Source organism: Panthera pardus, unplaced genomic scaffold, assembly GCF_024362965.1.
Source record: "Panthera pardus isolate Hobbes unplaced genomic scaffold, ASM2436296v1 HiC_scaffold_21, whole genome shotgun sequence".
NCBI lineage: Eukaryota > Metazoa > Chordata > Mammalia > Carnivora > Felidae > Panthera > Panthera pardus.
In genome coordinates, this window is record NW_026526777.1 from 62654772 (window position 1) to 62682170 (window position 27399).

Sequence of the window (27399 nt, forward strand, 5' to 3'; positions counted from 1 at the left end):
AACCTTATTTACAATAGCCAAACTATGGAAGCAGCTCAAGTGTCCACTAATAAAGAAGGTGTGGTATATTATATTCCACAACATACAATGGAATATTATTTGGCCATAAAAAAGAATGAAATCTTGCCATTTGCAACAACATGGGTGGAGCTAGACAGTATAACGCTAACTGAAATAAGTTAGAGAAAGACCATATGATTTCACTCATATGTGGAGTTTAAGAAACAAAACAAATGAGCAAAGCAGGAAAAAAAGAGAGACTCAAACCAAGAAACAAACTCTTAACTGTAGAGAACAAACTGATGGTTACCAGAGAGAAGGTGGGTATGGGGATGGGCGCAAGAGGGGATAGCGATTAAAGAGGACACTTATCATGGTGAAAAAAAAACCAAATAGGAAAAAAATTAAATTGAGGTCACTATGAGTAAATTTGGTTTAACATATCTTATTATCACTTTCTATTTGTCTGCACTCTGCTGTGTTCCTTTGTCTCTCTTCTTGCCTTCTAGTGAATTAATTATTTTTTAATCTGCCTCTCTCCCATTTACTAGCTTATTGGCCATATATCATTTGATTACTCATTTAATGATTACCCTATAGATTATAATGTACATTCTTGATTTACTAAAATCTGAAATAAATAAATGCCTTCATTCCTTCCTGGACAACGCAAGGCCCTTAGGACAGTTGAACTCTATTTACTTCTCACTTCCCCATGCTCACCAGGTTGTATAGCTATAAGAAATAAATATTTACTTACACAGTCCAATTGTTTAAATGTGTCCACATACCAACTCTTTCTGTTAATTTTCATTCTGTCTTGAATCTCAAGGCTTCCATCTTGGTTCATTGCCTTCTGAATGAGGAAGAACCTTTAGTGTTTCTTTTGGTGAGTGACAAAACCTTAAGTTTTCTTTGCCTGAAAATTAACTTCCTCATAATCTTTTGAGAATATTTTTTCCTGTGTAAAGAATTCAGGGTGGCGTTTATTTAAGCACTTTGAAGTTATTACTCACTCCACTGTCTTCTGGAATCTGTTGTTTGTTGAGAACTCAGCCATCATTATTGTTATTTCTTTAAAGGTAATATGTATTTTTCAAAAAAATCTGTCTAATTTGTGTTGGTAGTTAGCTGTTTCACTAGGAGTGGTTTTCTTTGTATTCATCTTCCTTGGGACTCATGAGAATTTTTGAATCTATGGGTTCATATCTTTCATTGGTTTTGAAAATGTAAGTGGCTAAGCTGGAAGGAATAACGACCCCGAACCATCTGACTTCAGAGATAGGGACCATTGGAAATCTCCTGATAGGGCTGGTCTGTTTCCAGTTCATCTTTACTCCTTGTGTATTATCCTTCAGAATCCCAACTGTAAGACTGCAGCTTGTAAGAGCCCATCTCACTTGGTGAATCTGATTTCCAGTATTGTATTTCTAGTCCCTTGAGTCCACTGAAAACTCTGATCAGCCTCCGTGCTTTTAGAATCAGCAGATTCCTCTGAAGAAAAGTGCCTACAAATTCTTAACTCATATCTGTTGGTTTTCTCTCTCAGATTTTGATCATGCAGTTTTCCTCCCTGGCTTGGTGTATCTCTGATGCATTCAAACAAATGTAGTATTTAATCTTTTTCCAGCTTTTCTAGTTGTTTTCTGCAAATGGATTGATCAGTACTACCTATTCTCTCACGGTAGGAAGCAAAGTATTCTTTAAGTTTTAAATATAACATTTCAATTTTTTCTTTCTTTTTTCCCCCTAAACTCTGAGGTCCCAAGAGCAGAAACTATCTTATTCATCTTGGTATGGCTAGCAATCAACACAGAACTTGGAAACAATACAGGATTGTTAGATATTTGTTGAAAAAATGAATAAACACAGATTTTGCTTGGGATTGATGACAATTAGTGCTCATTGTTTTTACCCTTTACCGGAAACTGAAAAAGAGCATCACCCATGAACAGTATTGTATATACCAAGGCCAGGGCAGTGGGAGCTGTCCCTTCTAGATGTAGTCACTTGGCTAAAATTTAGACCAACAAAAAATTTTTTTTTCCCTGAACAGGAGTATTCTGTCATTGACATTGTTATAAATTTCTAATAGTGATTATCATACTAAAAACAGATGATTTTAGATATTCTCTGTTTTACATTTTCAATAAAAAAGTTTCCCTATTGTATACAATGTAAAGATGTAGGGTGGACTGCTCCCACCACATAACCCCTGGTGTGCCTTGGCTCATGACAGTGGAGGCAAGTGAGATGGTTGTGGGACACATACAGCTGGGTTTATGGAAAGGAATGTGTCCCTGTAAGTGAGTGGGTCAGCTTTGACACACTTCATGTCTCCTCACTGTCCTATTCTTTCCTGGGTCTTTGGGGAAACATTACTCTGGATTGGATTATTTTTAACTACACTGCGGTAGGCAAATGTTAGAGAATTATTTGCTCCAACTGGAGGGATCCCATGTTTGGGTATGCTTTCCATATTGGATTATAAGCTCCTTTGAGGACAAGCACACTCATTATTCTGTTATGAACTCATCTGTTCCATAGCACCAACTCCAGAACTGCAGAGAATTGGTGTTTCAGAAATGTTAGTTACATTGAATGGTTCTCCCATATGTGTTATTTCACACATAAAACGAATACCTTTTGTTGCATTTTTATCTCTTAAAACCTGGATGAATTGGAATAAAGTATAAGTTTCTTAGGCAATATATGACATCCTGATGAAAGGCCCTTTGCTTCCTGGGATATAATTTTAAGAGAAATTGGTAATATATGTTTAGGATACATTATTTGTTTAAAAGAGGAGGGAAACACATATTTAAAAAATAGATGGTTTCATTTCATGAAGAAAATGAGACAAAGGTTAGTAAGCAGCCAACCTACACAGTAAAGGGAGCTGCCACACACACATCAACTGAGGATCCTTGTATCAGAAGACTTTGGAGACACTCACAAAGCTCACTTGAGAACATGCTTCTCTTTAGTTATGCTTTTATTTACCTGTTATCTTAGATGTTGACAATGAAGTTCACCTACATAGATATCTAGAAGCCATGACCACATAAAAGAAAGCAATTTGAACCCCTTACATCCATGATTATTTTTGCCCTTGTGTAAGCAGGAAGTCAGTTTGTTGACATTTCTGAGTAAAGTTTTCAGGGTTGATTTTTTTCTTTTAACATCACTAATGCCAAAGGTGAAGGTATTCTGTTTTGTTTCCATTCATCCTTTCTTAGAGAGTCATTCTGATCCTAGAATTCTTGTATTCTTTATATTCTTAAATATTCCTTAATTTTTATTCTCTTAAATTTGTCCTCAGTGTAAATGAGAAGCTCATTGATAAGTTGGTATGTTTCTAATTAACTATGTTAGTCATTAATACTATTCACTAAATATTTTGGACTCCACCATTCCAGAAATACGATAGGATTGAACTTCTTAGCATTAGACTGGTTGAGATTATGTGACAAGTTGTGGCCATTATATTGTGAGCAAAAGGGCATGTGTTACTTCCTGGCCAGAATTTAATTGCTTGCTGATGTAAGACCCTCCAGGGATCTCCTTTCCCTCTGATACAGTGACCACCAATATTGGCTTTGTAAACTTGGGTCCCTGAGTGGCCTAGGTACATCCGTGTTGTTGCAAATGGCATGATCTCATCCTTTTTATGGCTGTGTAACATTCCATCATGTGTATACCACATTTTCCTTATTCATTCCTGTATTGATGGACACTTAGGCTGCTTCCACATCTTAGCTATTGTAACTAATGCTGTGATAAATATAGAAACGCACATATCTTTTTGAGTTAGTGTTTTTGTTTTCCCTGGATAAATATCCAATAGTGGAATTATGGGATCATATGGCATTTCCATTTTTAATTTTTTGAGGAAACTTCATACTGTTTTCCATACTGGCCGCACCAGTTTGTATTCTCAGCAATATGCAAGAGGGTTCCTTTACCTCCACATTCTCACCAACACTTGTTTCTTCTATTTCAGCTATTCTGACAGATGTGAGGTGATAGATGTAACGGGACAGATGGTAGCTATACCTGTGGTGAACACAGCATGACGTGTAACCTTGTCAAATCACTAAGTTGTACACCTGAAACTAATGTAACCTTGTGTGTCAACTATACTCAAATAAAAAAAGTGTGCAAATCATAATAATAAAACCTCTGTGGTTTTAAGCCACTAGGATTTGGGGATTATTACCATGTTTATCAGTTTGAGTTCTACCATAAAAATAGAGCGAATAGGGTACACACTTATTAGGTGGGGTGGGGGAGAAAGAGAGAGAGAGAGAGAGAGAGAGAGAGAGAGATTGACTTATTGCAAAGGACTGGCCTATCTTTAGTGGGGCTGACTAGGCAAGGCTGAAATCCCCAGGGCAGGCTGTGGAACAGGCTGCAGGAACTTGGGTGGGAGCTGGTGCTGCAGTGCACAGGTGGAATTTCTTCCCATTAGGACACCTTTAGTTCTGTTCTTGTGGCCTCTCTACCTGACTGAATCAGGCCCAGCCAGATGATATGAAACAATCCTCCTTACTTAAACAAAACCATCGGTAGACTTTAATCATATCTACAAAATATCTCCTCAACAACTCCTAGGTTAGTGTTTACTGAACACATGGGGGCTGTCACCCAGCTAAATTGACGCATGCAACCGAGCATCACACTGTGGCACAACGTGATTAGGCTTCCCTGATTACATGACCATACCAACAACTAGCAAGACTTGACTGTCAGCAGACCTTAGACTTAAAGAATCTATCTCACACATCCTTTTCATATAGATGACTACAAGCTGATTGGCTGAGTGACAAACTTCAAAATAAGAACTTTGTTTTCAATCCATAAATTAAATGGTAGTTTTTATGGCATTCTTTTCACTTTTGAACAAGTGTCCACAATGGGCTTACTACACACAACTGTTGACCTTCTTCTGATATTATAAATCCCTACCCAAATTTAGTAGGAAGAGACGCCAGGCTGAATATGCCTTTACCTTGGCCCTCTTCCTCTGATCCCTGTCATGGCGTTGTGAAGGCCCGTCTTCTGCTTAGGGGTAGTGTGACTACCATCTTCCACAAATCTCTGTAAACTTCCACTTGCTCCAAATATTCAGCATATTATTAGCAATTTTTGCATTTATTAAGTCAATCATAATATGTATTTAAGACAATTTCTATATTTAAAACACATCTGCCTCTAGTTAGCTCAGTGTGTGTGTTCTGCACCTCATTTTCCTCATATATTTAAAAAAAAGATGTTTTTGGGCTTCAAGAGTCCTAATTTTTCTTCCAGCTCTAACAAACTCTGTGTCTGTGGTATGCTCATCTCCTGAATGGATTTTTCATCTGTGTCTTCAATGCTTCCAATTCATCTTTATAAGTCCAGGATATTTGGCAACAATTAATTTGATGTGGAAACTTACAGAGCGGATCTGGGGGATTTACTGTGGAGATCACCAGTGTGGGTCTGCATCTAATCACGACACAGTTACCACAGCCCTTCTGTTATTTCTTCAGGATATTATCTTGGGGATAGCTGTAACTTTAGGAAGTGTGTTAGGCCCCTCAGGACGGCAAGGAACAGACGTGCAGTCAGGTTATCTCAATTAATGTGAGTTTATTTGTGTCGATACACAAGAAAGTATAAAAGATAAGAAAGCAACCCAGTAACTACAAAGTCCAGCCTCACTGTTCAAGGATCAGTCATTACTCCAGTAACCTGACAGCAGATGCAGTGAGTCAAGAACTCTTGAGTGTTTCACCTGAAGCATTGCTGTTACTGGTCTAAGGTGGCATCACTAGAATGACTTCACTCTTCTCTATTTTGGCTGATTTTACTGCTACCCATTTCCTTTGTATATCTCATATTCAGACTCCCTAAAGGAGAGCTGTGGTTGGTGGGGCCAGGTGCCATCTGCTAGGTACATCTCTCTTCCTAGCCCACTCCCTAGCCTGTAACTGGGTTTCTTTGAGTCACGGTACAGTTGGCTGTGGCCAATGTGGAGTGTTCATGTGACAGAAACGTGGTTCTGCTCATGGGGGAGCTATGGATATGATCTGTCCAGGACTCTAGGAAAGCTATAGATCCACCCAGAAAATATGGATAATAACACACAGCTTTATTGCTAGGGACAAAAGAGCTTTTTTTTTTTCTCCATGACACTTTCTTATGAAGGATTTTCCAGTGCTCTACCAATGTCATAACTTCCCTGAAACTATAACATTGCCTTTCTCTTCTTACATTTTTGGGGGGAGAACATTACCTTTAATAATGTATACTTTCTAAAGGGCAGATAATCTCCACTTTTAAGGAAAAGTAAGTGAAATTGTAGATTAAACTCTGAATCATATGAATGCTGTTGGATCATATTTTCTGAGTTGTCTTTAAAGATCTTCTTTCCCCATTAATATTGGACAGTCACATAAAATTTCAATATTTTTAATCCTGGAAATTGAGGTCATACTCCCAAGATCTATTGAATACTTGTGTGGGGAAACTCTAATTAGAAACCAGGTCGGGGTGCCTGGGTGGCTCAGTTGGTTAAGTGTCCAACTTCAGCTCAGGTCATGATCTTGCGGTCCATGAGTTTGAGCCCTGCATTGGGCTCTGTGCTGACAGCTCAGAGCCTGGAGCCTGCTTCAGATTCTGTGTGTGTGTGTCTCTCTCTCTCTGCCCCTCCTCTGCTTGTGCTCTGTCTCTCTCTGTCCCTCAAAAATAAATAAACATTAAAAAAATTAAAAAAAAAGAAACCAGGTCTGTCCATGTTTCTGTCTTACCAAGAGTGCAGAATTTCTCGACCATTCCTAAGATTATTTCACCCATGGAAGACAGGAGAGTCCATAACGGGATTGACAATTTTCAGCATGTCTGAGGCCAGAAGGAGCAGGTTTGATCGCCAGATTTTGTCCAAGGAGAATTTTTTCCTTACTAATTTTTCTATGAAGTAAAAATAAATCATCAATAATCTTCACCTTTCCTATGATTTAATTGGCTCCATGCACAATTGTCTCTTATTAGAATGTTAGGCAGATTTTTTTTTAAGCATGCAATTTCAGGATTCAGAAACTGCTGATAAAATCAAATCATAATTGACTATTGCAGATTCATCAAGTTGGCTTTATTAAGCCTTTGTTAAATTCTCAAATGACAGCTTTAAAAAAGTATGCTTCTTCAGAATTTCTCTATCTACAAAAGGGGTACCCACTGTGTACTTTCTTTCAGAGATAAGGCATCTCAAATTCAAGTTACTCTAGCAAATCAGTAACACTGCACTCCGTGTGGGTCTTGTGAAAGGAACTGTAGTAACCACTCCCAATGTGTTGGCATGAGTAGGCCCTCAACTTCTGAGTGGCCACATAGGAAGAGAATTTGTACATTTGGAGGAGTTGGTTTGGATGGCTTTCAAGGAATCCTCCAGACCTGAGATTCAGTCTGGGTCTGGTGAGCAGACACCAGGTGTATTTGATTATGGGTAGAAGCTTGGAAGGAATAGAGTGTGGTGGGGAAGTACGTGAGACTTGTATCCACACATATCTGTTCTGTCACAGGGAGAGAGTGTACAGTCTGGAAGCTGAGGAGAAAAATAAATGCCTCATCTCACAGAAGGAAAAGACCATATAATATTTACTTATGAAAAAAATCGAGCATTTGGTTATATGAAAAGCTTGAGAATTTTAATGATTGCCCCCAAATTCAGCCCTTTATCACACCGATTTATTTAGTGATCTTAAGGTTAATAGTATAGATATGTCCAGGTACAACTTTATCCTATTTACATAAAGAAACATTAAAAATCCAAGATGTCCTTTGTAACAGAATCAGAAGTTTAGTAGTTGAACATAACAGAAGAAAATGCAGAGTAGCCTACTAAGTCTCCCATTTCTTTCCAGCAAATTGCCAAAGGAAGCGGACATGGTTGGTGACCTTTTTTAGAACTCTGTAAGTACAAGACTGCTTGCTGATGGGTCAAAAATAAGAAAGTTTGGTTTTTACTACTTCAAGAAGCTTCTAAAGAATACCTATCTAGTCACCATAAAAGCAATATCTTCATAATTCAGCCACTGATGAGAATTCTCTCAAACGAGAAAGGCAGACAATGAACTGGGGTTGACTTTAGGGCTATTAAAAATCCTCTGTCAATTTAAATCAATAAGGTAAAAATGATGAATAGCTATTTGGTTATCAGCATAAAAAAGAAAAAGGAAAAAAAAAAGCTAAATCATAGCAAATGGAAAAATGCTGAATATGGATTCATTTATCCACTCTACCTTAGGCCAAATGGACATTATATGAATCTCTCCTTCAAAAGGCTTATAATAAAGTGCACCAGTTCATTGAGAATAAGTACAGAAATCCAAAGAATTGAACATTCATCCACAATGTTTGGGGCTGTTCATTAGGGACTGAGTCTGAATAACCAATAGCAAAGTCTCTTTCATTGCAGAAGGTAACTGTTCCATCACAAGTGAAGGCAGCTTTTTAAATCCCTTAAGTGTTGATGATAATGGGATGAATTCTGGACAGAGAAAGTCACACAAGTGATTATACTTATGAAAAAAAGGCAGATTCTGGGGTAGAATTCCTGAGACAGACGGACCCTGGGTCTGATCTTATCGAGAAATTCTTATAGTCTTTTTATTTTGTTTTGTTTTTCCCTGGAATTTAGTTCAATAGAAGTTTCTAAAAACAAACAGAGAACTCAGAATGAATCAGTCACTTGAAAATAGCCACAGGCTGGTGGGAAATGGGCTTCTGTCAGTCCCAGGTTCAGCGAGGCACTTTGAACAAACCAGCAACTGCAGTGACAAAACACAGTTTTCTAAGGGCGAGATCAACCAACAATGTGATCACACCCGTCTCACCAAGAGCCACTTGAGAAGTGAGACAAACAATGAAACAGATACAGCCCGAATAGAAAAAGGTGCCCAGATCTCCACAGACACAGTGTTCACAGCTCTTTTGTTTCTTTTACTGGGTCTGCTTTGACTTTTAGATACTAGTTTCCATTCTATGTTCCACGGGACTTTGAAGTCTGCTAGCATCTCTTTACGAGGCCCTTTAAAGTGGGGACATTTTCAGTGTGCCTCGCTTCTGTCATTTTCAGGTACTTAAAGTGTGGCATTCACAGAGCATGGATATGATCCAGAAGATTCCACTTTCTCTCCGGTGGTTTGATAAGCTGTGATTCAGTTAGCGGATGCACTGGAGGCCAGTGACAGCACAGAGGAGGCCAACAGTGCTGATGTTTGACAGTGTGTGTCAATGACTTGGGGGGTGGTCAGCACTGGGTGGCTTAGGAGGAGAGCAGGCTACATGAAAGCTGTTGACACTGACACGTGTTTTTGACCGGAAGACCCACGAGAAGTTCTTACTGGACCACGCGGTAAGCGTAAGTGTTCTCACAGAGTGAATCACCGTTTAAAATCAATGCTTGAGAATAAATAAGGCACTAGGTTGATGTAAGTGGCACAGGAATCTAAACTACGGTCTTGAATGGTGTTTGCATTCTTTTTCCCCTTTGGGAAATAACTCCTGGAATATTTATGGAGGAAAAGAAACTGGAGGTTAGGTTCCTCCTAATTTCTGGCAAGGACATCTGTCAGATTGTCTCGAATTAAAGTGTTTTTGTTCTGCTTTGCTTTTTCTCTTGGGAAATAACTAGTGGAGAGTTTGTTGGGGAGGGGGTGGGATAGAAGTTGTCTGTTTTGCACAGACACAGAGTCGGAAAGAGAGGAAGGCCACTTTTAGGAGGGTAGATAAAGCATCCAAATGCAAAAGAAAGTTCTGCCAAATTAAATGTTCTGTTAGGAGACATGGGCCCATTTATGACACTCTCGGTTCAGGGGCTGTTTTCCTGGCTGCCTGGAGGCCAGTGCTGCCTCCTGAAGTCAGCGACCTGGCTGAGGGGGTAGACCGCTGGGCAGGGAGGGCTCTGCTGCTGCTGGTGCTGGTGGCACAAAGTCCCGGGACACAGTTCCTGGTGCCACTGTATTGATGGGCTCAGAGGGAAATGGCAATGGTGGCCATTTTATAAAGGATGCCATTCTCTCCTATCACATGTGGAAGTGAGGGACAATGATAGGGGCCCCATTGTGCCAAGCCAACGCTTGTCCCACAGCTGTGACACACATTCCGGGTGATACTTGAGAACTAACAAGGAGGCAGCCACACCTCTCCCCTTCGATACCCTTTTCAAACCTAGCCCTGGTTGCTTTTCTTTGCCCAGAATGGAACTTGGTATGTTTGTCTCCATGCCTACTCTTTGCTTGTTCTTTTTTCTTCCTTTTTAAAATAATTTCCAAAGCCACCTTTATTTTACTGAGATGATTGGCAGGCTAGCCACCTACTCAAATAAGGACTGGGTATACGGTCAATATTTAGAATCTTATGGCCCGGCCATTATTGGTGAAGAATTTTGTTAAGAATCGTGCGCTCTCTCCCAGCTCTCTTCACTGACTGGCCAAATATCCAGTAAAGCCTATCTTGGGAGCAAGAAGAAAGGAACTACGTGACCACTAGCTGACAAACAATGGCCCTTCCACAACCAGTCAAACCCACTGGATGAGATTCATAGGTTCTTCCATGACTCTACCTGGTGAAGTAGAAAGCAAGTCTCTAGATACACAAAATAATAGAGATTGTTTTCCCTGCTCTGAAAACACATGTATATGCCGGTCCTAAAGAACGATCCCCAGCACAATGTCTGGCTTCGTGTGGATGTTATTTATGCCGAAGTGACCCGACAAAATGCGCCATCAAAATGATGATGACAATCCTAATCTCCAGCGGGGTTTTTGAGTTACTGTGTTCACCCACATTTGCGGCTGGAGGCTATGGATTTGCTTTCCCTTGTAGGTTCTCTGGGAGAACCTGGTATGGATTATATCAGGATACCACAAAGATTATTTCAAGAAAAAGGTTATACATCACAATGCTTAGCATTTATATAGGTTCTTTTGATTTCAAAACAAGTTATAAATATTTCCTACCGTGACAACATCCACGCGAGGTAGGTGAGTATTACTGTCCCTACGTTACCAATAGAAACACGAGGCCAAGGAGTGCAGGACTCTGTCCCAGGCCCTAGAGAGTCAGGAGCAAGCTTAAGACTGGCTTCCTGATGGCCACCTGCTCTGAGCTCCAAAGAGGCCATGCCTGTCTCTAGTATGGCAACAGTCTCCATGAATATAGGGTTATATATTGTATAGATATAAAACAGCAACACACAACAACATTCTAGAACAATAATCCAATATTTTTGTTTCTTAGTAAAATATGTTAAGCACAGTATTTAAATTGCATTTCTCTGAAAAGCATTTGGTATATTAAATAGCTCTATAAAGCTTTGCTGGCATACCCTTAACAGCATAATGAATGATTCTGAAGAAATTAAAATCCACAGATGCATAGAGATCTTTCCTTTATAATACCAGAAGCTAAACAAAAATGTGAAAAACTACTTTTATTCTCATAATGCAGACTTAATAGCTTGCTGGATATTAGCAGGCAGCTACATAATTTTTCTGAGCTTGAGAGAAAAGATACATATTGCTGGCTGTGGTTTTAAACTACCAATTTCAGGGGGAAATGTGGTTGAAAGGTGGAAATTAAAGACTGCCATCTCCATGTGGTATCCCCTCTGAGGAATCCCTACATTTCCAAAAGATGCCGTCAGACTCGGAACTCACATTGAGGCGAAGACAGGGGCGCCGCTAATAAGAACATTTTCTGCAAGGAGAAAATGATACGAAATAAATGGAGTGGTATCAGAAGAAGATGAACAAGGAGGTGAAAGGGTGCTTTTCAAGAGCGCTGAGGCTGGCATGAGATGTCAGCTGTTCATGCTCAGACGACTGTACAGGTCTTGGAGACAGTTTACAGAGCAAACACTTGGCTCGATCGGTCTCTGGCTGGGGTGAAAGCCTCACTCACCTCGCTAAGAAGGGTGTGAAAGCGTTTACCTCATGCTAAGCTTCGTAAGAATGGAACAGGTAGGGCAGCAGAAAAAGTTCTAAAACTAGGAAGGAAGAGGCATCAAAGTCTTAAAATCTGTATGCAAACGTAAAAACTAACTTCCAAGCTGAAAGGACATTCTCTGTCAGGAGTCACAGGTACAAAAAAATCCTACACTTAGTGTACACGCCGCTAAGATATTGTGAGATAAGATATTACATGGCGTTCGGAGAATATTTCTTTGTGAGTGTGCTTTTTTCCCTAAAAAAAGACATATTAAATTGGTTTTCTCTCCTCAAGTCCTTTATATAGAAATAGGAAACACGAGCTGTCCTGGCAGTCCCTTCACATTATACGCTGGCGGGGTCCTTGGTGCTGGCACCATACATCGCACTTTTGTTTGAGGCGGGTTTGAGTCTGAACAGGCTGGAACAGTTAGGCTGTTTGGTCGGCTGCAAGGTCCTGGCGTAGGGCGAGTACCAGTCCCGCTCAAACACATCCTTAAGCTGCTTAATGATGCTCCTGTTGTTCCTCACATCTGCCTGGTTGATAACGAGGCCCGTGCCAGCGTTCTGGGTAAAATCGTTCCCTACCCAGTCAAAATTGCCTGTGAACAAACAAAGGAGACAGTGGCGTGGCGTTAAGATCACTGGAGAACATTCTGCATTTAATGAAACACACAACAGACTCTATTAAAAAAAAATAATGACAAGGAGACTGAATTGTGTTGACAGCTCAGAAAAAAAAAAAAAACTCCAAGAGGCCTTACATATGGCATATTAATATTTGCATATTATTTTGGCATTTTCTTCAGCTTTGCTCAACTTGAAACTCAAAACAAGGAATCTGCTGTTTTTTTTTTGTAAATGTTATTTCTTATTGACATTCACAAGACACACTAAATACAGCAATATTGAAAATATATAGGAATACACTTAAAAAGCCTGTGAACAATTACTACCTTCTCAAAGAGACGACATCTAATCCACATGTACAAATGAGGGATTCTAATTACAGTGCCCAGAAGCTTGCATATTGAAGAAAAAGCTGAAGGCAGAGAAGGAGAACCCGTTCCTATCTGGATACACAAAGCCCTCCTTGCCTGGGCTGTAAATCATTTCCTGGGTCCAGGATCTGGCTCCTTGGGCCAGGCATGGAGGCAGTTGTGATGACAGTAGGCTCCCCAGCAGGACTGTCTGGTGATACTTGGTGGATTAGTCTGCTAGGTCTACTGTAACAAAGTTCCACAGATTTGGTGGCTTACATGACAGCAATTTGTTGCCTGATAGTTCTGGAGGCTAAAAGTCCAAAACCAATGTGTTGACAGGGCTGGTTCCTTCTGAAGGGCCCGGATGGAGAATCTGTCCCAGGCTGCTCCTCTGGGCTTCTACATGGCCAGTTTCTCCCCTGTGTGCCTTCACATTCTCTTCCCTCTGTGCATGTCTGTCTCTGTGTCCAAACGTCCCTTGTCTATGAGGGCACCAGTCAAATCAGATCAGGGCCCATTCCGATGACCCCATTCTAACTTGATTATTACCTCTGTAGAGATCCTGTCTCCAAATAAGGTCATATTCTGAGGTACTGGGACTTCCAACATATGGATTTGGGGAGGACACAGTTCAGCCCATAGCAGGTAGTAAGGCTGGAATCTGTCCAAGAAGGGACTGATTGTATCTACGTCACTCACATGTAGTTCATCTTCTAGGCGAGAGTAGATAAAAGACAAGACTACCCCAGAGTGCCATATGAATCTCCTGTCTTGCCATCCATCGGGGAGAGGGTTCTAGCAGGAGAACAGTACCAATAAATGCACATTTACTGAGTGTCCAATGTCTACCAGGTACATGGGGCCATGTTATTTCTTCTGACCATTTCTTAGGGACCATGATATAAACCAGAAAATGACAGTCCCTGACTTCAAGGGGTCCAGGAAGGAAACACAATGATTGTAATATAAAGAGATGTAGGTATACAATGCCACAAGGGTAAGAGAAAAAGAATTTCTAACTCTGGCTGGATGAGTCAGGAAAACATTTTATTGAGGGTAAGGTTAAATTCTTTACTACACAAATGGCAATTGACGGATGTACAGAAACTCATTGCTTTGGAAATTAGAAAGCCACACCCCCAAAGGGATGTGGACAAAAATATGATCAGGATCTTGGAGCATGAGGTGGAAGAATTAGGGATAAAGTCACGATATAGGGGCCTTAGAGAGGGAGAAGAGCTCTCCTTTATTAAGTGCCTAATATGAGCAAAGTGCTAGGCTTGGCATTTGTATCCATTATCTCACAGAGTTGGTAGGATTTATGCCTACTCCACAGATGAGAAGCCTGAGGCTCAAAGAGGTGAACAGATTTTCCTGTCACATGGCTAATCAATGATGGACCCAGATCTCCACAATCTATAATACAGTAAATGAAGCAGTGTCCTCACTAACGAAGATTTAGCTGCATCAAGACTGACAAAATGATTTCAGAAATTACCACCAGCCTGAGTCTGGTCTAAGCTCCCAAATCTGTGCTCCTCTTTGGTCCAGAGCTGTTTTCATAAAGAAAACTGAAGGCTTTTTAAGTGTAGAGCTTGATCTCCAGTCCCTCAGCAGCTCTTCAGCCATAGCTGCAGGGATATTTGCTAAGTAAGACAGTAGGCATCCTTGACCCACGGCCGGCCTGGCAGCCATCTGTGGGGGAAGAAACATCCACAGAGAGCTGATAGGTGTTCCTTCACAACGCCCATCCTGTGGGCCCCCTGCTGCTCTCTGGAGTCCCCACATGTGTCAACTCCCTTTTCCATATGGCACCAGAGGAGGCTGTTCCCCTGTCTCTCATGAGTTTATTCCTCAGGGCCTAATACCAGGTCCCTAAATCAAATATTATCAGCATAGAGAAAGAACTCTTCCTTCTCTTTTCTATCTCTGTCCTCCATCTCATACTGTCTCCCTGCCATACCCCCAAACACCACACCCATACTATTGATAGCTTCATGATAGACATAACTGTGGATGAATTTTACTGTTATAAATTAGTGAACTGTCTGCCGAATGGTTCACAATATTGAGTGGGAGTCTCTTTGCCAGTGGTGTGTTTCTGACCACATGCTCTCAGACACATGGCCACGCTCAGAGGCTCTGTGCCAATGCTCAGCGCCAGCTAAATACAGGCTTGGACTTCTTAGACTGGGGATTAGTAGCTGTTGCAGGTTAAGAGTTATTTTGGAGCCCGCTGGCAGGCAGTGCCTTCTATCCATTCCATCAACGGAAGGACTTGTGGATAAGACCCTAAAGTCTCGTGTCTACAGCTGAGCGCCAGGAAGTGAATTCATTACATCAATACATTATCTCCAATATTCACTGCAATCCTATGAGGTGATAATACAAAGTCCATTGTACTGACAAGGAAATTAAGGCGCAGAAAGGTTAGGTAATTTGCCCGAGACAGGAGTGAAAAAATACCAGAGCCGAGTTTCAAAGTCAGCTCTGACCCCACAGCCCACCCTTAACTTCTGTTCCATGTCACCTCCAAGCCTAAAGGCCTATGTGGTACCAACTGTGCATTTTCCCTGGGGACTTCAGCATCAGCTGCTCAGCTGGAGCCTCGGACCACACTGAACTCCACTCATTTGTGGACCATGCTCTCTGAAGAGCACAGACGTGGAAATGTGAGGAGAGGGGAAGACAAGGTGGGGGAGAAGTGACAAGATTTTGGAGGCTTATTCTGTGAGATTCAGCTTTTCCCTTCAGCACAATGATGGAGCCAAGATCCTGCACCTTTGATCCTCCAAAGCTTTACTGAGGTTCTTCTCAGGAACTGCAGCCTGAGGCAGCTTTCCCAAGGTCTACAGAGGACGTCCTCCACCAGTGTGACCATTTCCCACCTTTCACTTCCTCATGGTTTGGCTAAACTACAGAATCATGGATGTGCTCCAATATTTTCTGGGACACTGTTGCACCCAGGCCTGAGACTGCCATTTCTGCTTCCAGAATGCAGGAGAACTGTAGTGCCATCCCCAGGTATAGGCGAGGATATAGATAAGCGTTTAGACAAGCTCACTGGGAAGGTGTATGGGCCTTCAACAAGATTTCTGAGTGCCTTCACCTAACATACCACTCCATCAGCCCTCAAACAATTCAGACCAACTTCTGGACAAATTTGCCAAACTAGACTCAAATATAGTCTACAGAATTCAAGGTTAGAGAGAGGACACCATTTGGGGAATCTTCTGAAAGTCCTGCAAAGATTTAATGAGCTATAATTCCATGCAAGGATTAGTGTGGGTTTTTCTTAATTTCGCATTCTCAGCAGGTGTCTGAGTGACGACTTAAGAGATTTCCAGAACATGCTGATAATTATTTAAATTATCAATGAATTTTCTCTCCGGATGCTCTTTAAATATTTTTATACAATAACTATGCTTTGCTCTAGGGAATTAATGTTTTGCTAAAATGCTGTGTGTAAAATGAACTCATTTAAAATTGAATTATAATAGAGCTCCAGAAATAGACCCACGTAAATAAGTCAGCTGATCCTGAGAGAGGAGCAAAGGCAATCAAGGGAGCAAAACTAGCCTTTTTAACAAATGGCGCTAGAATAACTGGACATGGGCGTGCGGAAAGTGAATTCTAGACACTGACCCTTTCACAAAAATTAACTCAAAATGGGTCATAGACCTAAATGTAAAATGCAAAATTATGAAACTCGTAGAAGATAACGAATAAGAAAATCTAGATGAATTTGGGTTTAGTGATGGGTTTTTAGATACGACACTGAAGGCACGATCCAGGAAAGAAATCATTGGTAAGCTGAACTTCATTTCAAGTTAAGATGTTTACTCTGTGAAAGACACTGTCAAGAGAATGAAGAGATAAAGCACAGGCTGGGAGAAAATATTTGCAAAAGATGCATCTGATAAAAGATTGTTATAATTATACAAAGAACTCTTAATACAGGTTCTTATAAGAAAGAAAATGAAAAATAAGAAAATGAAAAAGTAAGAAAAAGCAGAAAATGAAAAAAGAAAGAAAATGAAATAAGAAATAAGAAATAAGAAAGAAAATGAAAAATATGATTAAAAAATGGGCCAAAGACCTCATCAAAGAAGATACTCAGATGACAAGGTAAGCATATAAAGAGATGCTCCACATCATATTATGAAGGAAATGCAAACTAAAAGCAATCATTAGCTACACTACACACGTATCAGAAGGGCCCAAATCTGGAACTTGGACAACAGGAAACGCTGGTAAGAATGTGGACCAATAGGAACTCTCACTCACCGCTGCTGGGAACTGACAACTGTAGAGCCACTTTGGGAGACTGGAAAGCTCACCGCTGCTGGGAACTCAAAATGGTAGAGCCACTTTGGGAGACAGGCAGTTTCTCACAACACTAAACATAATCTTACCATACAATCCTGCAATCACGCTCCTTGGTATTACCCAACAGGGTTGAACACATGTCCACACAAAACCTATGTGTGGATGTTTATAGCAGCTTTATTCATAACTGCCAAAATCTGGAAGCAGCCAAGATGTCCTGAAGGTGAATGGGTAGGTGAGTGGATAAAAGAACTGTGGCAGATCCAGACAATGGAATACTATTCAGTGCTAAAAAAATAAGCTATCAAGCCATTAAAAGATACAGAGGAAGTTTGGGGCACCTGGGTGTCTCCGTCAGTTAAGTGTCTGACTTCGGCTCAGCTCATGATCTCGTGGTTCGTGGGTTCCAGCCCCGCGTGGGGCTCCGTACTGACAGTGGGGAGCCTGCTTGGGATTCTCTCTCTCTCCCTCGTTCTGCCCCTCCTTGACTCAAGCTTTCTCTCTCTAAAAATAAATAAATAAACTTAAAAAAATTACAGAGGAAGCTTAAATGCATGTTACTAAGTAGAAGAAGCCAATCTGAAAAGGCTACATACTATGATTTTAACTACATGATATTTTGGAGAAGCTGAAACTCTGAAGACTGTAAAAAGATCAGTGGTTGTCAGGAGTTACGGGGAGGGAAGGATGAGTAGGTGGAGCACAGAGAATTCTTAGGACAGTGAAGCTACTCTATATATTACACATTTGTCAGGACCCATAGGATGAATGGCATCAAGAGAGAACCCTAATGTCAACAATGGACGTTGGGTGATGCTGATGTGTTAATGTAGGTCCGACGTATAATGTATGTTATAAACAAATGTACCACTTTGGTGGGGGATGTTGATAATGGGGCAGGCTGTGTGTATGTGTTGTGGGGGGCAGAAGGATGTGAGAATTCTGTATTTTCTGCTCGATTTTGCTGTGAACCTAACTGCTCTAAATAATGAAAGTCTACTTTAAAAATGTAATATATGGAGGAAGGTACCTGGGTGGCTCAGTAGGTTGAGCATCTGACTTTGGCTTAGGTCCTGATCTCGCAGTTCATGGGATGGAGCCCTGTGTTGAGGATTCTTTCTTCCTCTTAAGGCCCTCTCTCTTCCTCTCCCTTTGCCCCTTTCCCCTGCTTGCATGCACACTCTCTCTCTCAAACAAACAAAAATGTATTCTATGGGAAGAAGAAGAGAGAGCCAGAAATCCATATTTACTAAGGATTTAGACAGATGCGAGACAGTGTTTGGAGCTTTTCATATATTATCTCATTTAATCCTTCTATCACCACCAAAGGGTAGATGCTATTATCCTTATTTCATAGATAAGAAAACAGAGGCACACAGAGGCTCAGAGAGATCACGTGACTTTCCATCATCTTCCAGCTTCCAGTGCCAGTGCTTGAATTCAAACAGAAGTTTTTGTGACTCCAAAACATTTAATTCACTAAAAGAACTTTAGGACACAGGTGCCACATAACTGCTCCAAGTACACATGGCACTTTAAGTAAACCCCACAGGTAAAATATCCAGATCTGAGTTCCTAATCCAACTGTGCCTGAAACCTGATCCATCCCTGTATTTTCCAATTATTGAGCCCGAAATTCCCAGTTTTGATGAAATGATTTTGAGTTCGTTTTTGTCACTTGCTTAAAAAGAAGCTGATTCATTCTACTCTCCGTAAGCTGATGAACATGAGAAAATCCAAACTATTACATCTCAAGCCACTGAGAGGGACAGCATGAATAAAGTAACATTCTCATATCCTAAAACAGCTTGAATAATAGACATTAAAAAAAAATTCCAATCCTCTCTTCTCCTAATGTGGACACATAACTATTCGAAATGGAAAAAGAACACCTTTCTAGAAGGCAGGATGGAGTAACTAACTGTCCAGTGGCTGATGGCAGTGTCTTCCTCTGGTTCCAGGGTGGGGGTGGGGCTCTGGGTGCCGCGGATCCTAGAACTCGCTCTTCTTCACATCTGCATGTTTAAGTCAATTCCTGTCTTAGGGTCCTCATTTCTAAACTGTAGGTGATAAAGGCCACCTTCCCTATCAGCAAATGAGATAGGGGCGCCTGGGTGGCTCAGTTGGTTAAGCATCTGACCTTGGCTCAGGTCAGGATCTCACAGGTGGTGAGTTGGAGCCCCGTGCTGGGCTCTGTGCTGATAGCTGAGCCCGCTTCAGATCCTCCTGTTCCCCCCTTTCTCTGCCCCTCCCCTGCATGTTCCTTCTCTTCCAAAAATAAATAAAAAAAAAAGCAAATGAGATAAAGTGGTTTACAAAGCACAAAGGGCATATTCCACTCACTCACTGAATGGGGGAACACCCATATTCCATATTCTTTCATTCCACACACGTTTTTCTTTTCTACTTGGAGACTGTCACTTCATCTTTACAGTAATAGCCACGCTGCTGTTTTGTGATTTATGTACCTTCTTTTATAGATAATAATTTCCACTCTGCAGTTGATGGTACCAATTAAGGGGTTACCCTGGACTCACCCACACTGTAGGAGAGGAGAACAGATCCGACACACGAGTAAACAATTCCACCAGGAGGTATGATTTCTGCATCTGGGTTGTGAAATTACCTTACAAATAAAAACTAGGGTGCCTGGGGGGTTTAGTCGGTTCAGCGTCCAACTCTTGATTTCAGCTCAGTTCTCACAGTTCGTGGGGTCAAGCCCTGTGCACATGAGGATGTGCACTGACAGCACAGAGCCTGCTTGGGATTCTCTCTCTCCCTCTCTCTACCCCTCCCCTGCTCGTGCTCTCATCCTCTCTCTCTCAAAATAAATAAATAAACGTTTTATAAATAAAAATAAAAAATACACGAATCAGGTATTATCTGTGTGCCAGCGGTTTTAATTGTCCAAGGCGCTTTGCAGATATCATTCCACTTAAATTTCACGGAATGAAGTAGAAACTATTATTAGCCCCATTTTACAGATGAGAAAACTGAGGTATAGACAGCTTAAGTAAATTCTCCAGGGTTAGACATTTATAAAGTGGCAGAGGTGGGACTGCTGCCCAAGAAGTGCTCATTTTGGCACCGAGCGGCCACCACGTCTGCTGCTATAACTCACGACAGGTTGGCTGTGGTAGGTGGGTGGGAAGGGACCCCTGTGCTCATTCGACCACCAGGACTCACTTTTGACGAGCCATTCGCCTCCTCACCTATCAAATGAGGCAAGGAGACCAAAGAATTTCCGAAAACACTTACAGAAAACATCTTCTGTGGTGTCCTCGTGCTTGAACCAAGCCCTAGAGGAGATGTTCAGTTCAAGAGCTCTTGGCCCTCACCCTCCTGTTTCCTCCAGGGCCCCATGGGGTACGGAAAAGCACAGTCGGACCGCCACTGACCCGCACTGTCCCCTGAGGAGGCTGACACCTACCGATGTAAGCTGCGCCGTCTGTCACCATGTACTTGTTGCGATTTAACTTAGGAAAGGCGTGATCTTTTTGTTCTTTTGTAGCACAAACATTCTCTCTTTCCAGATCAAAAAACTTCTGTAAGACACAAAAATAAACCCATTCATAAAGCAGGTGAATAGGCAACATTTTTGGCTTTGTGCAAGAGCACAAGAGCGTCTCTTATCCAAACAGCCGCAGCAGACCTCATACTGGGCTATTAAAGCCACAGTCTTGTTTCTTCATATAGATGAAGCTATTTTTGTTCTCAAGCCTATACGGGCAACAAGAGAGAAAATTAGCGTGTTCAACTAGGTCTATAATGAACGCTTTGAAGCTGCAAAATGAACACAAAATTCATTCTTTCACCAGGGCGAGGGCCAGACGTTGGTTTAATTCTCATTGTCATATTCATCAGGGTGCAGTAGCATCTGAAGTCGGCCTCAGGGCGCTTTCTGTCATGCACACCGATGAACCAAATGAATATTCCACTGTGTTGCATACATTATAAGAAGCAGCAGGCTCGTGTCCATGACTAGCTGATTAAGCTGGGGATTTGCAAAGGTCGAAAGAGATTTTTGCCAAAGGAACAAATATTTTCCATCTGAACACCTAGGTCTACAAGCTCTTTTAATAAGCAAGTCAAAAAAAAAAATCACTTCAACCCGGGAATCCTGAATTTCAACTTTAACGTTACCCGAAAAGCACCTGAGGCCCGGGATGTGGGGGCTGACAGTGGGGGTAGGCGGGCTGGTGCCTCTGGAATCTGCTGGAACTGGTAGTTGCTTAGATGAGGACTGAACTGTGACAGAGCTCACAGAATACACACCATCAAAGGTGAGGTCTCAAATCTCCTCCACACCGGAAAAGGCTGAGCGTTTTCAGCACTGTGTGTGCAATCTTCCTGGATTGAATGTCTGACGGCTGTGGGATCATGCGTGTTTGAAGGAAAGAGGCAGAGAGAAAAATGAGATGCTACCTAGAAATGGAGACATCATTTAGTTTGAAAACTGTAACTGTCTGGGGCTCCTGGGCGGCTCAGTCCGTTAAGCACCTGACTCTTGGTTTCAGCTCAGGTCATGATCTCACAGTTTGTGAGTTTGAACCTCGCGTCGGGCTCTGCAACTGTCAGTGTGGAGCCTGCTTGGGATTCTCTCCCTCTCCCTCTCTCTGCCGCTCTCACTCTCTCTATCAAAGTAACTAAACGGAACTAAACGGAACAAAATGAAAACTGTAAGTGTTCAAGTTTGGCTTGGGGAAACGATGAGGGTTGGTCTTCCCCTTCGCCCAAGGGTGAGGAAGGAGTGATAAACTGGATGATCACCAAGGTCCCCTGCAGCCCTTGAAAATTCTATTCTGATGTTCTGCAGATTCCTTGAGATCAGTGGTGCACAGGCCAAAATCTACTCCCCAAGAACTGTCAGTTGCACATCACAGAGGACAGTGTTACCTGGGGCCACATTACCATGATGATAGGTAATTAATGCTGCATCAGTTCCCTTTCGTCCCAGTTCCTGTCTCCTGCAAAATCTGTGTCATTTGGACGGCTCACATATAGCCACGTTTTGTGGACTCTTCCCATGGACTTGATTACCTGTGAATGCTCTTAAGTCATAGTTATATATCTGTGAGGTCCTGTGATACCCACCTGTCATTCAGTAAGAGCAGTCACCCTGCTCAGACATTCTATCACAACACATGTCCACACACTCTACTGCCTCCTTTTGAGGAAAATATTATTGTGGAATCATGATGGATGTAAAAAAGAACAAAATATACATCCTAATTTAAGTTGGGGATGTCATCACTGCTTGAGGCTCTACAGAGAACCCATTCGCTCTAGAAAGCTGAAGATGCCCAAAAGAGGGAGACAGCTTTATCTGGGAGACTAAAGTGGCAGCAGAAATCATACTGTATTCACTGACATACTACTAAACACCTAATATGCTGTAGGTGACAGCAAAGACTGTTCAAAAGTGATTTACTTTTTAAATGTTTTTCAAAGTTTATTTAGAGAGAGGGAGAGAGAGAGAGAGAGAGAGAGAGAGAGAGGCAGTGAGAGACGGAGAGAGAGAATCCCAAGCAGGTTCCACAATGTAAGTGTAGAGTCCAATGCAGGGCTTGATCCCATGAATGGTGAGATCATGACCTAAGCAGAAATCAAGAGTCAGACACTTAACCGACTGATCCATCCAGGAACCCCAAAAGTGATTTATGAATTTATTAAAAAATAAAAGCCTAGCTGACAGGGGCAATTCTGTGAATGCAGTCTGTTTCCCATGAGTCCCCTCATGGACATAAATCCCCCCAAGCCAAGGATAGGGGTGCCCACTCCTCTGAGGAGAGAGATTCCCTGCCTCACTCCCAGGTTGTGTTCTAGATGTAGGGGCTGCAGGCTTCATTCCCACCCAGGCTTATCTTAATGCTTAGAAGTGCAGGGCCTGGCTTCCATGAGGACCAGAGTCTCTGTTTCATGAAACGTCCAATGGTGAACTATTAATGTTTGGTTGATTCAAGTAATGAGACCATGAGTGTTTGCAAAGATGGAGCTAAGTAGAGAATAAAATAATGGAGTCTACTTTCCTTGTAATTTCTTGCAAGTCTTAAATGAGAGCACTAATTTCATGATGGAGATTTCAACTGACAATGGCTTAGAGAAGAGATAGGAGCAAATGCACCATGTGTGATGGGCCCCAGACATTTCCCCCTCTGCTTCTGCTTGTATTAGTCATATCTTCTTATTTTCTGTATTCAGATGCTTTGACATTTGGGTCCTGCTGAGCCTGGAGGGATTGCCCTTCTGAGGGCTGGCTAATTCCTAGAGATAGCAAACAACTTGCCTGTGAGCACACTTCTCACATGTAAACCAAACAGTCCAGGGACCATACCCAGAACCACCTCCTTTTTGGGCTCTCACACTCTGGTCACTATCCGTCTGCTCTAATCACCCCAGGGTCAGGTACCAGGAAATCAGGGACAGCTCCTAGGCCCAAGGGCCCACTGAAATTATTCAAACTTTCCAATCCTAAATTGGCTTACCCTGCTTGCTTGTTCCACCACCACGTAAACCAAACAAAGGCCCTTGCCCATATTTCCCCTCACTCCTGCCTTATGCCCCCTTCTCTTGAGATCTATGGGTAAAACAAACTATTTTTGCAATGGCTGTTGTCTTCTGATCCATTGATGTTGTCACACCTCAATCATAATTAAAGTTATATTTTAAAACATTGTGATATCTGGTAAGTCTGACTATGGCACCCCTCTAAGTGCAAGCACACTGTGCTCTGAGTAAATGACTTCCCCCAAAAGATTCTTCACCCCTCTCCAAGCACATCCCCCGTTTGAGAAAATGGCAAAAATAACTCCACATCCACCATGTCCTGGACATGGGCTGTGTTCCCTCCACTCACTGGTTCCCATAGAGCCTTCCTAAACCATCAGCTCCCTTTTTTATTTCACCCATCCATCCATACATCCATCCATGCATTCCACATATATGCTTTGAATGCTTTGTGCCAGCATCATGCTAGGCCCTGGGAATATGATGGTGAACCTATTCACTGCCATGCAGCCTCACATGCCCCTTCGGTTATCTGGAAAATGCTCTCCCTGCAGATGAAACAATCCCCAGCATTCTCTTGTCCATGGAAAGGTACTGAACACAAACTGACTCTATTCTCCTGGTTCTCTGCCTGGCTTCCTGGGACCATCCAGTGTTTCCTATAATCCCTGATATCTGATTCCACACTAAAGTTGGCGCCCTGATGCAACTCCTGGTTATCACACTCATTTGCAAACCTGGCACGGAAAATAGACCTACAGTAGTAATCACAGACCTGTTGTTATTTCCATTTTATCGAGAAGTAATTGACATCTATCACTGCATAAATTTTAGTTGTACAGCATGATGTTTTGATTTACATATATTGTGAATGATGACTGCAATAGGTGCAGCTAACAGCCATCTTCTCATACATTGTATCATACAGACACAATACAAAGAAAAGAAAAGAAAAGAAAAGAAAAGAAAAGAAAAGAAAAGAATGAAGACATTTTTTTTTTTCTCTTTGTGATGAGGACGCTTTGGATTGATTTCCTTGACAACTTTCCTACGTATCCTACAGCAGCATTAGCGGAAGTCATCACGTTGTACATTATATCCCTAGTACTTATCTTGTAACTGGAAGTTTGTACCCTTTGACCACCTTGCTTCAATTCCCCCGCCTCTCACCCTCCCCCCCCCCCCCACCTCTGGTTACCACAAGTCTGATCTCTTTTTCTATGACTTTGTGTGTGTGTGTTTTAATTTTAGATTCCACATACAATTGATATCATACAGTATTTGTCTTTCTTTGCCTGACTTATTTCACTTAGAATAATGCCTTCAACGCCCATCTATGTTGTCACAAATGGCAGTATTTCCTCATTTTTATGGCTGAATAATATCCCATTGTATATATATACCACAACTTCTTTATCCATTCATCCACTAACGGGCACATAGGTTGTTTCTGCGTCTTGGCTACTGTGAATATTGCTGCTATGAACATGAAGATGTAGATACACTTTTGAGTTAGTGTTTTGGTTTCTTTGGGATATACTTCCATAAGTAGAATTACTAAATCATATGATAGTTCTATTTTTAATTTGTAAAGGATGCTTCATACTGTTTTCCATGGTAGCTATACCAATTTACATTCCTACCATGAATTCCCTTTTCTCCACACACTCACCAGCATTTGTTACCTCTTGTCTTTTTGGTGATGGCCATTCTAAAAGGCATGCTGTGGTATCTAATAGTGGTTTTAATTTGCATTTCCCTAATGACTGGTAATGTTGAGCATCTTTTCATGTACCTGTTGGCCTTCTGTCTATCTTCTTTGGAGAAATGTCTATTCAGCTCCTTTGCCCATCTTTAAATTGGGTTATTTGCTATCGAGTCATATGAGTTCTTGATGTATTTTGGCTATTAACCCCTTATCAGATATGTGGTGTGCCAATATTTCCCCCCCTTCCATAAGTTGTTTTTTCACATTGTTGATGGTTTCTTTTGTTGGCAGAAGCTTTTTAGTTTGATGTAATCCCATTTGCTTATATTTATTTTTGATTTTGTTGCTTGTACTGTAGAGGTCCTATCCAAAAAATTATTACCCTAATCCATGTCAAGAAGCTTTGTTTCTGTGTTTTCTTCTAGTAATTTCATGGTTTCAGATCTTACATTTATGTATTTAATCTGTTTTGTGTTACTTTTTATGAGTGGTGTATGATATGGGTCCAGTTTTATTCTTTTACATGTGAATATCCAGTTATCTCAGTACCATTTATTGACAAGGTTGTCTTTTCTCCATTGAGTATTCTTGGCTCCCTTGAAAAATATTAGTTGCCTGTATATGCTTGGGTTTATTTCTGGTCTCTTGATTCTATTCCATTGGTCTATTTGTCTGTTTTTATGCCAGTACCATATTTGATGACCATAGCTTTATAGTATAGCCTGAAGTCAGAAAATGTTATAATTCCTTCTTTGTTCTTCTTTCTCAAGATTTCTTTGGCTATTCAGGTTCTTTTGCAGTTCCATATAAATTTTTGAGTGTTTTTTCTACTTTCTACATCTAAAGGATGCCATTGGAGTCTTGATAGTATTGCATTGAATCTATAGATAGATTTCGGTTGTATTGACATTTTAACAATATTACTTCTTCTAATATCTTTCCATTGTTTTGTGTTGTCTTTGATTTATTTCATAAATACCTTAGAGTTTTCAGTATAGAGATTATTCACCTCCTTAGTCAAATTTATTCCTAAGTATTTTATTGTTTTTAATACTAGTGTATATGGGATCCATTTCTTTATTTGCCTTCCAGAAATTTCATTGTTAGTGTATAGAAACACTACTGATTTTTGTGTGTTAATTTTGTATTTCTGTAACTTTGCAGAATTCATTGATTAAATATAACTTTTTTTTTTTGGCTGAGTCTTTAAGATTTTCTATATATAAAGTCATGTTGTCTGCAAACTGACAATTTTGCTTCTTCCTTTTCAATTCTGATACTTTTTATTTCTTTTTCTTGCCTGATTGCTCTGGCTAGGACTTCCAGTACTATGTTGAATAGGAGTGGTAAGAATGGGAACCCTTGTCTTGTCTCTGATCTTAAAGGAAAACTTTTCATCATTGAGTATGATGTTAGCTGTAGGTTTCATAGACCTGTTTCTACTTCTAATACTTATTTGTGAACTCAGACATGTGCATGGCTGCCTCAGTTTATAAAAACCAGTAAAATGGAAATAAAAATTTCTATTTTATCAATATTACCAGAATGTTAGGAAGATTAAAACAAAATATATGTGGGAAGCATGCTTTTTTTGAAATTTATAGTAAATTCTAGAATTTTATGTCTTTAAATTGTTGATAATTTCAACTTTTAAAAAATATTTAATGGCATGATTGAGTTAAAAAACATCTTATCTGATATTTTTGTTGATCCTCAGAGATACATCAGTCAGATGAGTAGCCTCTCAGGTCTTCGAGCAGATATCAATATGATGTTTTTAATATAGATAGGAAAGACAAAAAAACCTTTATAACTTCAATTATTTGTTCCACTTGCTGACCATACAGTATGAGGTTTAAGAGCTCAGTCTCTGGAGTTAGAAAGACTTGTATTTGAA

General features: G+C 40.9%; 1 protein-coding gene across 5 annotated transcripts in view; it reads right to left on the minus strand.

Annotated features, from left to right (window-relative positions):
• Positions 1-7624: 7624 nt before the first annotated feature.
• The window catches only part of PLD5 (phospholipase D family member 5), a 417084-nt gene continuing 397309 nt past the window's right edge, over positions 7625-27399 (minus strand). For 4 of the 5 annotated variants that reach the window (XM_019422935.2, XM_019422950.2, XM_019422968.2 and 1 more), the window contains 2 exons: positions 20718-20832; positions 7625-12577 (listed from right to left, as the gene is read on the minus strand). In XM_019422935.2, the coding sequence (XP_019278480.1) occupies positions 12321-12577; positions 20718-20832 (372 nt within the window). In that variant the 3' untranslated portion in view covers positions 7625-12320. Of the gene's footprint in view, positions 12578-13657; positions 13754-20717; positions 20833-27399 lie in introns of all 5 variants that reach the window. The other variant, XM_019422942.2, reaches the window with a different exon arrangement.